This window comes from Parasteatoda tepidariorum, chromosome 10 (assembly GCF_982258835.1).
Source record: "Parasteatoda tepidariorum strain Cologne lab strain chromosome 10, Ptep-v5.0, whole genome shotgun sequence".
Lineage (NCBI taxonomy): Eukaryota > Metazoa > Arthropoda > Arachnida > Araneae > Theridiidae > Parasteatoda > Parasteatoda tepidariorum.
In genome coordinates this window covers 1,223,968-1,238,900 of record NC_141764.1, presented here as the reverse complement: position 1 = coordinate 1,238,900, position 14,933 = coordinate 1,223,968, and the positions used below count along the sequence as shown (strand labels likewise).

Below are 14,933 nucleotides of genomic sequence, written 5' to 3'. Positions count from 1 at the left end.
GCAGTGTATACATTTATAATGAGCTCGTAAGTCATATTTATCACCTGAGGGTCATCCGTCACTGCAATAATATGATTTGCGGCTGCAGGCAAATGGGAAAACATGTTGCTTGCCATGAAGGATGATATATGTTCCACAAATCTGACTGAATGGGGTGATTTTCACAGCTTGAATTTTCACCATTTCTGTGATTTTAAAACACTCCATTTCTTGCAAATACTTTAAACGCGTCTTAAATCAAGCAATTAAAATATGTTTTTTTATGTTCATATAAGATATTGATTTTTATATTATATTTACAAGACAATATACAGTCCCTGGCCAAATTATTAGGCGCACTCTAAGATTATATGTAAAATCTTAATTATCAGGTGATACTCTATACAGCTTTACTGTTTTTACACAGACTATTTGCACTTGTTTACTTTACTGTATCAATGGGTTAACATTGCAATGCAACAAGTTAAAAATAAATACAAATAGGAAGCATATGAAAAATCTCCCGAATAAAAACCCATTACATGTATGTTTAAATATAAAAGTATTGCCTATAAACTCGTGCAGAACATGTCCTCATTAAAAAACTACAGCGCGTTTAATCATTTGGTCTCATTATTATTATATACTAATATAATACCTGATATAATAAATATTCTACATTTATATAATATATCGTCTAACGTATCCAATCGTTGAATTAATATTATGTATCGTAAAAAATTACAGAATTTTGAACATTTAAGGAAAATATTATGTAACATTTAATAACTGTATAATATGTCACTTAACAATAAACTCTTCAATACTCCAAACGGAAACCTCGGTTTCATGAGCATATATTAAGTCCACTGAAAATCGAATCATTATCGACTGATAATCAAATCAATATCAACTGATAATCGAATCATTATCGACTGATAATCAAATCAATATCAACTGATAATCAAGTTATTATCGACTGATAATCAAATCAATATCAACTGATAATCGAATCAATATCAACTGATAATCGAATCAATATCAACTGATAATCGAATCATTATCGACTGATAATCAAATTAATATCAACTGATAATCGAATCATTATCGACTGATAATCAAATCAATATCAACTGATAATCGAATCATTATCGACTGATAATCAAATCAATATCAACTGATAATCGAATCATTATCGACTGATAATCAAATCAATATCAACTGATAATCGAATCATTATCGACTGATAATCAAATCAATATCAACTGATAATCGAATCATTATCGACTGATAATCAAATCAATATCAACTGATAATCGAATCATTATCGACTGATAATCAAATTAATATCAACTGATAATCGAATCATTATCGACTGATAATCAAATCAATATTAACTGATAATCGAATCATTATCGACAATAGCACTGTAAAAAAACTGAGACTAAATTGAAACAAAAAATAGAAAACATCTATTAAACTGGAATTCCAAAAAAATATTTTCCATCTTCATCAGCAATCATACTTTCTTATTAAATTAATTTGACTACATTTTTAGATAACATTTCTTCCTAAATATTTTCTAATAAATACAGCACTATCGTTTTTTTTAATTTTATACAACGACTGTATAAGTGAGTAAACTGTGTAAAAATACAATACAATAATTTGCGATTAAAACTCACATTCTCGATAGCTAGAAATAGTTCTTACAAACCATTTTTAAAGATTCCCTTCGAATATTTAAATTATACTCGAAAGCATCGTAGAATATTTTATTCGTAGTGAGACTCGTTCTTATTCAAAGCGGCGAACGTAGGAGTTCGTCAGGGTGTTTTTTAAGGCATCCAAAATCTAATATCAAAAAGTCATAAAAATAACTCATCGATTCCTTCCTTCCCCCACACTGAAACATTTTATGTCCTACGAATTCCCAAGTACATTTATATGCATAAATATATGCAAGATGTGTAATATGTTTTCAAACTTGTGAGCTAGTAGATAGTAAGATTGTCAAAGAAAAGAATTCAAACTTGATATATTATTGAACGACGTTTAAACTTTTATGTTTCTGAATACATAGTGAGACTTTTACTTCCGCTGCAAGTAACGAAAATTCAAGCTAAAAAAACGTGCTTACTTGTACCTCCTATTTTTTTTTTCAAACTTAGTCAACTGTCGCTGATATCAGTAAAAAGTAATAAGGTCAAGATGAGACACTTTTAAAAAAAACTGTCAAATTCGATAGTATTTCAATCGAATTTGAATTGCAAAGGATATTTAATTATTAAAATAGTTTTAAAAAGGATTTTACTTTGTAAGAATAATTACTTCATATTATTCTAGGGTCAAAATTTTGATAGTCAAAAAAAAATCCTTCAAAGTAAAAAAAATTTTAAAATTTCAATAATATAAAATATTTCCTTCCTGAACTTTCATCTAACAATCAATTATACTGAAATATTTATAACATAAGAAAAATGAAACATATCTCTCGTTAAATTTTGAAGTTAATACTAAATTCAGAAAGAAAAATATTAAATAAAGAAAGAAAAACTGCTTTGACGCACGTATACTGTCAAACTAAAATTAGAAACAAATTTCGGCAAATAACAAGATTAAGATGATTAATAGTGGAATTTTTTAAACACACTGTACTTCTGTACAAAAGGTAAATCAACTAAAACTTACTATCAACTAAAACAGTCAACAGGAGTTAAAATGTGTGAAAACGGTAACAAAGAGGTACAGCAGTACAACAATACTTTTCATACAATTCAAACAATTGCAAAAAATACCCGAAAATTTAAGAAACAAATATATATATATATATATATATATATATATATATATATATATATATATATATATATATATATATATATATATATATATATATATATATATATATATATATATATATATATATATATATATATATTTGTTTTTTAAATTTTAAATTTGTTTTTAAAAAGGGAGATTAAATGTGTAATTTAATAGCATAACTGATGCGTTACTTGTATTATGATATACAACTTTCTTAAAAATGATACAAATAAAAAGATAATGCGATTTTCTTTAAAATTTCCTTAAAAGATAATAATCTTGTTAATCATCTTGTACAAATCTTACGAATAATCTGGAAAATAAATAAAAGTAGGAATATTTGATTATAAATAAAATATAAGCTATTACATTTGAAGGGTACTTTTTTTTTAATTATCTCAAAACTTACAAAAATATTACTTTAAATTTTCTAAATTTCCTCGGTAAATATTTAAAAATATTTTTACTACTTGCAAAAGATACAAAAGAGAAAAAATTTAAAAAGAAATTACGTGTATTTTTGAGAAAAAGATTTGATCCTATAGATTGGATATGAATGCAGCCAGCTCAGAATTCAATTTATGTTCAGAAATTTCAAAGGATATAAAACAAAACAAAACTGATATAGAAAAACAATTCCTAAACTTATTTATTAAGCTCTAAATAATGAAAAAAAATAATAATTTTATGTCTGGATTATTCTTTTGTTAGATTCACTGAAATCTTGTTTGTGTTTCAGAAATTGCGTAAAACTACAGACTGAAAATTAGAGTTTTAAAACCACCTGATAGTTTAAATTTCATAAAAATTAATCAGACTCAACATAGAATTTTATTGGTTTTTATCGATAAGAAAAATCATATTATAATAAATGATATTATAATAAAAATATAATTGTAAATAAAAAAAAAATAGCTGGTAAGATAAAAACAGATGCTTTATTATTGATCCATCATTCTTCGATTATGTGAAAAATCGCAGTTTATACTCTCAGAAAAATTAGTTTTCAGTTCGAACAATAATTAAATAATATCCTGTATGCTTGTCGAAGCATTAAATATGATCTGAAATTAAACCATAATTTCTCACAGGTTGAATCATAGTATAGTGAAATGGAGTTTAAAATGGTTCAATTTGCCCCATAATATGGTTGAAGAATTCAATTTAATAAAACTGCTGTAAACTAGATTGCAATCCAACACGTTTCAAAACTCTTTATTTGAGATTTCTTATAAGACTTTTTCAGGTTGTAATGTTTTTACTCGCTCGTTGTAATCTTGATTGTTGACTCGTGTTAAAGGAAATAATTTGATATTAAAGAAACATTTAAAAGGTATATTTCTTTTTTTTTTTAGCCCCTCTTGTCAATAAATCTTTTTGTATCACTATGCAAGCGGAAAATCCAATTCATTCTATCATTCCGCTATAAAATATTTTGTAAAAACAAATTGTATACATTATCACTGAAGGATTTTTATTGATTATCTTTTCTCCTGCTTACCTGGCGATTCATAAAACAAAAGTAGTTGATGCGAAAATTATCTGTCACTGAATCATAATTAAGGAGAAACCACTCATAATTACACTTACATAAAAGAAAATATAAAGGAATCAATTATCGATCCGTTGTCGTCTTCAGAAAAATCCTTCTTGAAGTAATGTTTTTTATTCTTCTTATTCTTTTCTAATTTTATGCATTTTTTTTATTATTTAAACTTTGATTGTAAATTAAGTTTTATCGATGATACATAATTAGTTTCTCATATTAAAAAAACAAATATCTAAGTATCTGGCTATTCAATGTTTTATTTTAATTTCTTAATCAACTTTTAATGTTCTAACTTGGCATATTTATAATAACCATAATTTACAATAATAATAATAATTATAAGCTATTATAAACACGATAATATTTTATAGTTATTATTGTAATAACTTATAGTTATTATAATTATAATAATAATTTGTAATAACTAATAATAATTATTATTATTTATTATAAATATAATTGTAATTTATAACTATTAAAATTATAATAATAATTTTTAATGACTAAAAATAATGAATAATAAATGAATAATAATTTACATTTACGTAAGTATATTCTATTTAAAAAAATACTATATTGCTTATTTTATGGGTTCATTACTTATATCTAACCGGGCGAATGTATACCAGGCAGTGGCACTTAACTAGACCTAATATATATTTGGACATTTACCAAAGCGACTATGTGATTATCAACATTAACCGGTGGAAGTCAACAACCACCTATTTCTGTCATTCACAGTAAGATATGTATAAGAAAATGTATAAAAGAGGAGAAATTTAACTCAGAAAAAAAAATACTTTTGATAATTCAAGTTCACCACTTAGGTGATTTATAAAAAACAAATCAAAGTATTTTATATAAAACTTGTTTGGAATTATGTTTAATTCGATATACTTAACTTAAACATAACTAATTAATAACTTAATTAATTATTAATCAAAAATTTAGCGCAATTTACAAGAAATTCAGTTTTGTTTGAGCATTTAAAATAAAAACAATTTTTTTTTATCTGTAATCAAAAGAAATGTCCATATCGCTATTTGGAATATTATTATTATTTGTTTACAAGTCAGTTATCTCAATATACCGAAATCGCTATCTAATTACTAGACTTGGGAAATTCTTACATACGCACTTGCGAAAAAAAATCGAGAAAAACGCTATGGAAAGTTTAAACATATTTTTATATACTAGTTAAATTTTCGCTTCTGAATTGGTGAAGTAGTCTAACGGCAGGGAGAAGATTGAGGTTCAAAATCACGCAGCGAAATATTTCCCATTTTTATTTTTCCTCACAAAACTTTCTTCTTTTGTTTAAAATAGTTGAAATATAACTTTAATTTATTTTATATTTTAAATCATCAAATATTTCTTGACATTTAAATTACAATAATAATTCAATCTCTCAATGAAATATTAATATTTATGAACAGTGTTTAAAATAGTTAAATGGTTAGATTTTTGATAACGAACTTTATATTTTGATTTATGAAAAAAAATTATGGATTATAATTATCATGAAAACATTGAACATAAAACTTTTTTGGCATGTTTCACAGAAGATTGTTAACAGAAAACAATGTTTTTATAGTTGATCTGCTAAAAAACTACTCTTCATAAACATTAAAAGAGTTTCTTAATCGTTTTTAAGTTAAGAAGCGTATTTATCATGCCTTATCATATAGAAATTGCTGATTAACTTTTGAATAAAGTTTCGACGAGAATTTATTTATCAGTTCTGAACTGAACAAATTAACAATTAACTTCAATTCTGAACAAAACCCTGTGAAGAGAAAATTAATTTTTTAAAATGAAAATAGTTTTCCCAATTATTGCATTTTGGATAAATAAATTTTCCATTTATTACACTTTCTTCATTATTATAACCACTGTTTTTAAATATTATTACTTTAACCAATATCTTTTTATTAAAAAAGTTAACTTTTTCTCCATTTTAATTGTCAAGTTGCATTTAGTAACTAAAAAAAATATTAATAAAGTCATTTTTATTTAATTTAATTGATGCTATTTTTAAACACAAGAATCTTTATTTAAAAAAATTTAAATAAAATATAATTTAAATGTTAAGCAATATTTAACTATTAAAAAATATTAATTAGAAAGTAAGAAAAAAAGGAAACAGTCTCCTGCTTGCTTGATAATAGACGTAGTAATATTTACTTATTAAACAGATAATACTTAATTATTAAAAATGCAGTAAATGAAATAAAACAAAATTTAAATCAATACTGTCTTATATGCGTCTTTGAACAGCCGACTCAGTTGTGGGTTTACGACTACTTATGTTCAACTCCGTAGCCTTGTCATTCAGAACCAATCCAGAAGACAAAGAAACTCCTGAATCAGTACCCCCAGAGGTATTGATTTGTTATGGGAACATGGAGGACTTTGCAACTCGACAGATTTAACGTGCATTAGTAACCATTTACTACACGGGGTGTCTTCGACCGGTCCGGGATCAAACCCACGAACTCTTGGACATGGATCCAGTGCCCTACCAACCAGGCCATACCGGCCCCAATTAATACTGGTCGTAATATATATAAATTTATATATGGCTAACGCGTCTCGATTGTTTATAGGGGTGATTGATCTTAAACATACCAAGAGAGTGCCAAGTATATCATAACTTAAGTATTTGTATGCCAAGTTTCATTCCAAAGTCGTGCCCTCCTCTTAGTGAAAGGTTCAATAAATGACTGTTTTAAGTAAATTTCTTTTCAAATTATGCAATGGGTTTTCAAGCATTTTAAATATTTATATTAATAAATTCAATATTATAGTCGTTTCTTTCTTTTGTAATGTGTTCGGAGAAATGTTTAAAATGAAAAAAATTTTTCTTCTTACTTTTAGACAAAGGAAATCCCGTTTTAATTAAGAATGAAAAATTCTTGCTAACTTGTATCTCACGAGAAACACTTAATGAACTTTAAAAGTTTCTTTCATTTCTAAAAATAGAATCTACGTCTTTCATTTCCGAATAGTTTTAGTTTAGTTTTGTGTTATTCTTATCACTTCACTTTAAAATCACTTTAGCTGTGAAGAGTTTTTGTACCTTTCTTTGGAAGTAAAGTCGGAAGACAATCATTAAGACAAAAAAGGAAAATAAGTCTGAATAAAATTTGTATCTTTCTTCTTGATTAATTTTTTAAAAATAAAATCACTTTATGCCCCTCTAAAGAGGGAATTACATTAAATATTAGCGGAATTTTGGAGACTTTCGCCTGCGGTTCCTTACGTATGTTTAAAAATAACTACACAGGCACGTGTTATTATTATTTTTTGTGTGATATGTTTCTATTTTGTTAGTGTTAGCTATATACATGAATGCTTTGTAACCTTAAAAGATTAAATTATTAAATATATTAGCCCAAAACGTTTACTTAGAGTATAGATATGTGAGTAGAAAAAAAGCGAATTTTACATCAGATCGAAAAATTGAAAATAGAGGCATTCAATATTTTTTAAAATGAACTATCCAATGATACCAAACTTGATCTCTCCCCCCCCCCATCTCTGGGGGTGGAGAGGGAGCAATTGTGAAATCGTAAATATCATCTTCTATTTTTATGACAGGTTTGGATTCTCCAGAGAAAAGTAACCCTATTCGACCCATAAATTTATGAATTTTGCTTCACATATGGCGCTGCATTTGATAAATTAAGATATTGTACAAACTGTTTAAAGGGGTGAATCTCGAGATCTATCTGATTAAGAAAATGAACATTAACATGTTCGAGTTTTTTTATCGATTTTTTTTAATTGTATTTTTCGAAAAACAAAAATTCTGAAAACATACTCACACTCACACACATATATATATTCTTCTTCTTCTTGAGCACGACAGCCCCTTACAGGCCTTGGCTGCCTCAACCACGCGTAGCCTCCAACGCCTGCTATCCATGGCGACTTTTTTCCAGTTGTTAATATTTATTACTTTAAGATCTTTAGTAGTGTCATCCAGCCATCTAGTTGAAGGTCTTCCTCTGGCCCGAGATCCAGAAGGATTTTTAAAAGTGGTGTATCGTACTGCATTGCTTTCTGGACCTCTCCAGATATGGTCAAGCCATCTTAATCTATTGCTTCGGATGACCTGCACTATCTGTGGCTGTCCATAGAGTCTATATAATTCAAAGTTGTATCTGATTCGCCAACAGCCTCTTTCCTGTACTGGGCCAAATATTTTTTTTAAAGGATTTTCCTTTCAAAAACACCAAGAGTACGCTGAGTGTCTGCTTTTAGTGTCCATGTTTCACTTGCATCGAGCAATACAGGTAGAATAAGAGTCTTATAAATTTTAATTTTTGTTTTTAGACTGATTAAGCTTGATCTCAATTGCTTTCTTAGTCCGAAGAAACTCTTGTCGAAAAAACACAAAAAAGAGAAATAGACTCGAAATCATGCAACGAGGCGTCTCCACCTCACTAAAAATATTGAACCCAACCGAAAGTTAAGAAACTGGTTATGAATCATCAAGTGCAATCATTCCCCTGACATAATAACTTGATTGCTTAGTTGATGCTACTTTAATTTTTGGGTGTTTTTTTTAATTATCTAATTAAGAACAAATTACTCTTTTTAAGCATAGTTTTACTCATTGCATTTATTTTCATTACTATATTTATTTTTAATATGACAAATAGACAGCGATTACCTGCAGGGAGAAACTTATCGAGTTAACGTACACGTTATTTTTTAAAAAAAAACAAAAAAAACAAGCAAATTTAAAGCGTAAAAAAATTGCCTAAAAATGTCTCTTATAACTTAGCTCACCCCCTCTATCCTCATGCTCTAAATAACTGGATTTTCACAAAGGGGGGCGTTGATATTTTTTTTCTGCTTCTTAACGTTAAAAAGGTTGAGAATCTATGTTGTAATGGGTCTCAAGATACCACAATTTTAAACATTTTGTAGCCCATTTAAAATTTTCGTAGTTACTGCAACATCTGTGAAGCAAAATACATGAAACTATGGTCCTATGAACCTTCAAATAAGGTTATTTATGCCTGGAGAATCCGAATCTGCAATAATAAAACCGTCCCAAAAGTGGGGGAGGAAGATCGAGTTTGCTATCATTGAATAGCGTATAGAAAAAATATTAGATGAGTCTATTTTTATTTTATTTTATAACTGTCCTTGAACAGCCGACGCAATTTTGGGTTTACGACTACCAATGTTCAATTCCGCAGCCTTGCAATTTTGAACCCTTTACAGAAGACGTGGGCACACCTGGATCGAGCATTAGAAGTTTTACATTCGCAAAGGACTTTTGGATGGAACTACCCCACATTTGCGTTACATTAAGTGGAAGCAACGAAAAATTCTCACAGTCAGCCTAACGGCAAGGGGACACTAACCTGTGATCCGTCTACCACTGAGGATAATTTACGTCAACACTGTTTTCGGTTAGAGCCGAGGGCGGAGTTCAAATTAATCAGTCATCGCTAGGATTCGAACCCGGTTCAACTCATTGGAAAGCGAACCTCTCTATCCCCTGAGCCACCGCGGCTTTCGAATGTGTCTATTTTCCCTTTTTCGATCTGATTCATATTTCTAGAAATATTTCACAGTTTTCAAACCTTTTGATATTTTTAGGGATTAAAAAAATCTGCCCTAAAGAAAATTTTTTTTCCAAGCCCGATACAGAAATATAGCATATTAAAACAATTTTATTTAAATCACTACTACAAGTAAAAAATAAAGTCTCGATTTCGTCAATGTAACAACTACTCAGCTGTAAGAAAGAACATTTTTTTAATTCATAAATATTTCTTGTTTATGAGCATATTAGTGAAAAAGACAATAGAATGATGTTAAATAACTCTCCTAAGTCATTAAGCAAACTTGATTTTAGGACGCATCTTTCACAAAATTGTTCAGACTTAGAAATAACTATTTATTACTATGTACTGCATCCCCTGTCCAAATTATTAGACGCACTCTTAAGATTCTATGTAAAATCTTAATTATCAGGTAATACTCTATACAGCTTTATTGCTTTTAAGCGACTGTTTGCACTTGTTTACGTTAGCGTAACAATGGGTTAACCTTGCAATGCAATACGTTAACAATAAATACAAATAAGAAGTATGTAAAAAATCTCTTGAATTAAAACCCATGACATGTATGTTTAAATATAAAAGTATTGCCTATAAACTGGTGCAAAACATGCGATTATCGAAACACTGAAGTTTGTCTCATAATTTGGTTGAATTATTATAATATACTAATATAACACCTGATATAATAAATATTCCATATTTATCTTATATATCGGCTAATGTATCCTATCTTCAAATTTATATTATATTATATATCATCTAATTTAATCCATTGATACACTAACGTAAACAAGTGCAAACAGTCGCTTAAAAACAATAAGAGCTGTATAGAGTATCACCTGATAATTAAGATTTTACATAGAATCTTAGAGTGCGTCTAATCATTTGGCCAGGAAGTGTACGCGTATCTCTACTTTCTAATTTTCTATTCTTTTTATAAATGAATTAAGTTTACTGTTTAAAACTTCAACATTTTACTATTAATGTAATAGCTTCGAAGCAGAAACGCAGTTTCGTCATTATAATGCGTGGTTAAACAAATTAAACTTGAATGGCGCCATTTAGATAATGCACTGCACAACGGCTATTATTAATCGGAAATCTCGTGTTGTGTGTGTGCAAATAATCATAAACAATTATTGAAAAGCTGAAATGACAATGACATTCATGCATGGAGAATGATGCAGAATTATTTGCGACATTAGTTCCATTGGTATGCCCAATGCACTGCTGATTTTAAAATGCAAATAAGGAGTTATTTAATGAGCTAAATAATTTATATACACAATTTTTATGATTATCATGTATTTAACTTGGAGATTAAATAGCATATCGTCTGCGTATTTCTTAAACGAAAATTACCTCTTCCCTTTTAGTCAGATGTTGCTTTGATACTATAAAATAAATTTTCAGAACTTTTTTACATCATATTTTATTTAACACTCTCTATATCTGATTGTCAAACATTTACATTCCCTGAACAAATTATTAGACGTATTGTAAGATTCGATGTACAATCTTAATTATCAGGTGATACTAGTATACAGCTTTATTGTTTTTATGTGACTGAAACCGGTTTGTAGTGTATCAATTGATTAAATGAGACGATATATAATATAAATTTGACGATAGGATACATTAGACGATATATTATATAAATATAGAATATTTATTATATCAAGCATTATATTAGTATATTATAATAATTAGACCAAATTATTAAGTAGTGGTCAATTATTAAGATCAAATTATTAAGCATTCTAACAAGAATTATAATTTAACGGGAGTCTGGTGGACAATATTAGTTTCAATTGTTCCCAACCGGGTGAAAGCTGAATTTATTACAGTTCGAAAAAATACTCAGACAAAAAAAAAACGTATTTAAGGAATTATATCATTTTAGATGAAGATACTGAAATTTATGGTATTTAAATCGTATATAGGATAATTTTTTTTTGTTAGTTCTAGTATAATGTCGAAAATTCCGTTTTTCAAAATTATTGTTTATATTAACCTCTATTTAGTAACACATACAACGCGGCTAACTAACTATAACAGGTTAAATGATTTTCAAGCCATAATCTCAAGAAACGCGGTAAAATTACCAAACTATTTTTCAGAACTTTCCACTCATCTTTATTTAATTGTTATTTTTTAAAACTTTGATGGCAAATGCATTTTACTAAATAAAATAGTAATTGGCTTAATATTTCTCTTAACACGTTGTTTGATATGGTTTATTTAAAATAACAGCACTGAATTCATAGATGTTAGATGAGATAATTTTTAATTATCTATTTCTAATCATATACATTACTTCTAATTATTAATTACAAGAGAGGAAAGACAATGTTTCGCAAGCACTCAAATGAAGTGTATACTTTACTCCTCGATTTTATTTACATTTTCTAAACAGGAATGAAAAGCAAGAATAATGCCACTAAATGTAACATATCGAAAATGCGTTGAATATGTTATCTCTGGTTGTTTGACGGAAACGTGATACGACAGGCGTTTCAACTGGTTAAACAAAATTTTTCAATTCCAATTTTTTGCTTATTATTTCTTATTATCATTAATCTTTTTATTACGTTTTATAAATAGCTCTAACCTACATCCGTATATCCCAAACTTATGACTTTTGTGCACCCTTTCTAAATTTTTCGTAAACCTGTGTACTACTAACAAAAAAAAATGAATGTATTTTTTACTATAAAAAAAATTGCACAAAAGTTAAAAATCACTACTGGTTGTTGACACAACTCATTGTTAACTGTTAACTCTGCAAAAAATAGCCAATAGAAAAATACGTCATCGTAAACTTTCATGACTAGCTTTGTTCTTAAATAAATTTTTTTGAAATTATTCGTTATTTTTCATTTTTATTCGTTTTAGAATTCGTTTGTTGCAAGGCATTTCGCATAAGAACGCGTACCCCCGATTGACGATAGGATAGATTAGACGATATATTTATATAAATATAGAATATTTATAACATCAAGCATTATATTAGTCTATTATAATAATTAGATCAAATGATTAGACTTACTGTAGTGTTTTAATAAAGACATGATTTGTACGAGTTTATAGGCAATACTTTTATATTTAAACATACATGTAATGCGTTTTTATTCAAGAGATTTCTCATATACTTCCTATTTGTATTTATTTTGAACGTATTGCATGATAATATTAACCCACTGATACCGGAGCGTAAGCGAATACAAACCGGTTTCATCAGAGGAAAAACAGCACAGCTGTATAGTATCAAATGATAATTATAATTTTACATAGAATTTTATAGTGCGGCCAGGGACTCTATGTTAAGAAAAAAAAGCTTTTTGGTGTTATATTACATACTCCACAACACATGCAAGGTTTAATTATCTTATTTTCATGGGCAATGAAAGATTCAAGCTAAGACGTAGCTCACTTTTTTTTCTCAAAATAAACGAATGGTAAAAAATAAAAACACTAAAGAACATCATGATTAAATATGATCAAAATTGCGGTGAGGCGTGTAGTATATCTTTTGTGTTTAAAGTACTTAATTAAAATTACTTAAATAAAGTAACTAAGCAAGATTGCTTTCATAAGGTAGTTAAGAAATAAAACATTTTGAGAATTTTACTACTTTGAAATGTTGACTATGGTAAGATTAAAATAGTTAATTGTAAAATTTGTCGTTAAAAATATTTATATTTCAGTTTTTTCGTGCAAAATTAAGCTTTATTTTAAAAAAAACTCATTTACTATTTATGAGTCGTACATTTTTTCGACTTCCAATAAATTTTCCTATGAATTTTTTTTAAATAACTAAAATTTTTTGTAAGCGTCATCTGAAAAATTAGAAATTTAAAATTTCAAAATATTTTTGTTAATAACAAAGAGTAATTTTTGGAGGTTAAATTGTTTTGATTTTCTCTTAAAAGAGTATTTTACAGTTTCATAAATTATCACCTGAGAGATTATAAATTTCATTTTTTTACTATTTTATGTTCAGTTAAAAAAGTGAAGCCAAAGCAATTTGAGCACAAATTATATTGCCATATTAAATTCAAGATTATAAAGAACTCGTTTAAAATGGTTGACAATAATTCAATAATCAATCAATAATTGGCTCAATATATTTTTATTCAAAACCACCCTACTGTCTTAAAATTACTGGGTTTTTTTATTACTTATTATGTTCAAACATTTCTAAAAAATATCGCAAGAACTACGTCTCTTTAAGTGTTTAATTTCTCTTCGAAAGAGAAACGCGCGTAAAACTTTTCAAACTTATTCTGTTCTTTCACGCGATAGCATCCCTAAAAATTCGAGTGTTATTTCCAAAAAATTCTTAAAGAATCAGAAAAAAAATGAATCGATTGGAACGAAATTTCGTTTTTATTCTTCATGGGGGTGGGGAATGACAACACATCGAAGGTATGACTTCCTTACCTTTTTTCTTGCTCCCGAACATGTTGAAGGATTCTCGGGATCTGTGTGAAGGAATGATTCCTGATCCTGGAGAAAAGAATGCGCGCGCACCTTCTCAGGGGGGTGCGCGGCAACGAAGGGCAACAGGTGAGGATCGATTGGGCAGTCATCAAGAAAGGTTAGTGGGCAAAAAGTTTCCTTCATTCCGTCGATCCCCCTCCCATCCACTCATTCCATTTGGCTTCATAAAAAATCAATCGGAATCCCCCTTTTTTTTCTTCTTATTTTGGCGGAAAATGTTTCTTTCAAGAGAAAATGTTTCTTTAATACGATGTGCTCCTCTGATTTCTTGGAAATCAAGGTTCCAGGTGAATTACTCACCTGGTGAATTGTTATGAGGCTTCCTTGCTACCACCCACGCCTTCAGCCCTTGTAAAACTTATGATTTATGCAATCTCGAGAGATGCATCGATGCTTGGGATCATGGACTTTTCTTCAGAGATGTAATCCGCTTTTAATGTTCGGTTACCGAATCTCATTATCTCTCTGGACAGTGCTTAGAAAGTTAAAAG

The 14,933-nt window shown here is 28.3% G+C and overlaps 1 protein-coding gene across 1 annotated transcript in view; it reads right to left on the bottom strand.

Moving 5' to 3' along the window:
• Positions 1-14,458, bottom strand: part of LOC107440857 (Kv channel-interacting protein 4-like) — an 80,550-nt gene extending 66,092 nt beyond the window's left edge. The window contains exon 1 of the mRNA XM_071184648.2: positions 14,383-14,458. Coding sequence (XP_071040749.1) covers positions 14,383-14,404 — 22 coding nt within the window. The 5' untranslated portion in view covers positions 14,405-14,458. The remainder of the gene's footprint in view (positions 1-14,382) is intronic.
• Positions 14,459-14,933: the final 475 nt, after the last annotated feature.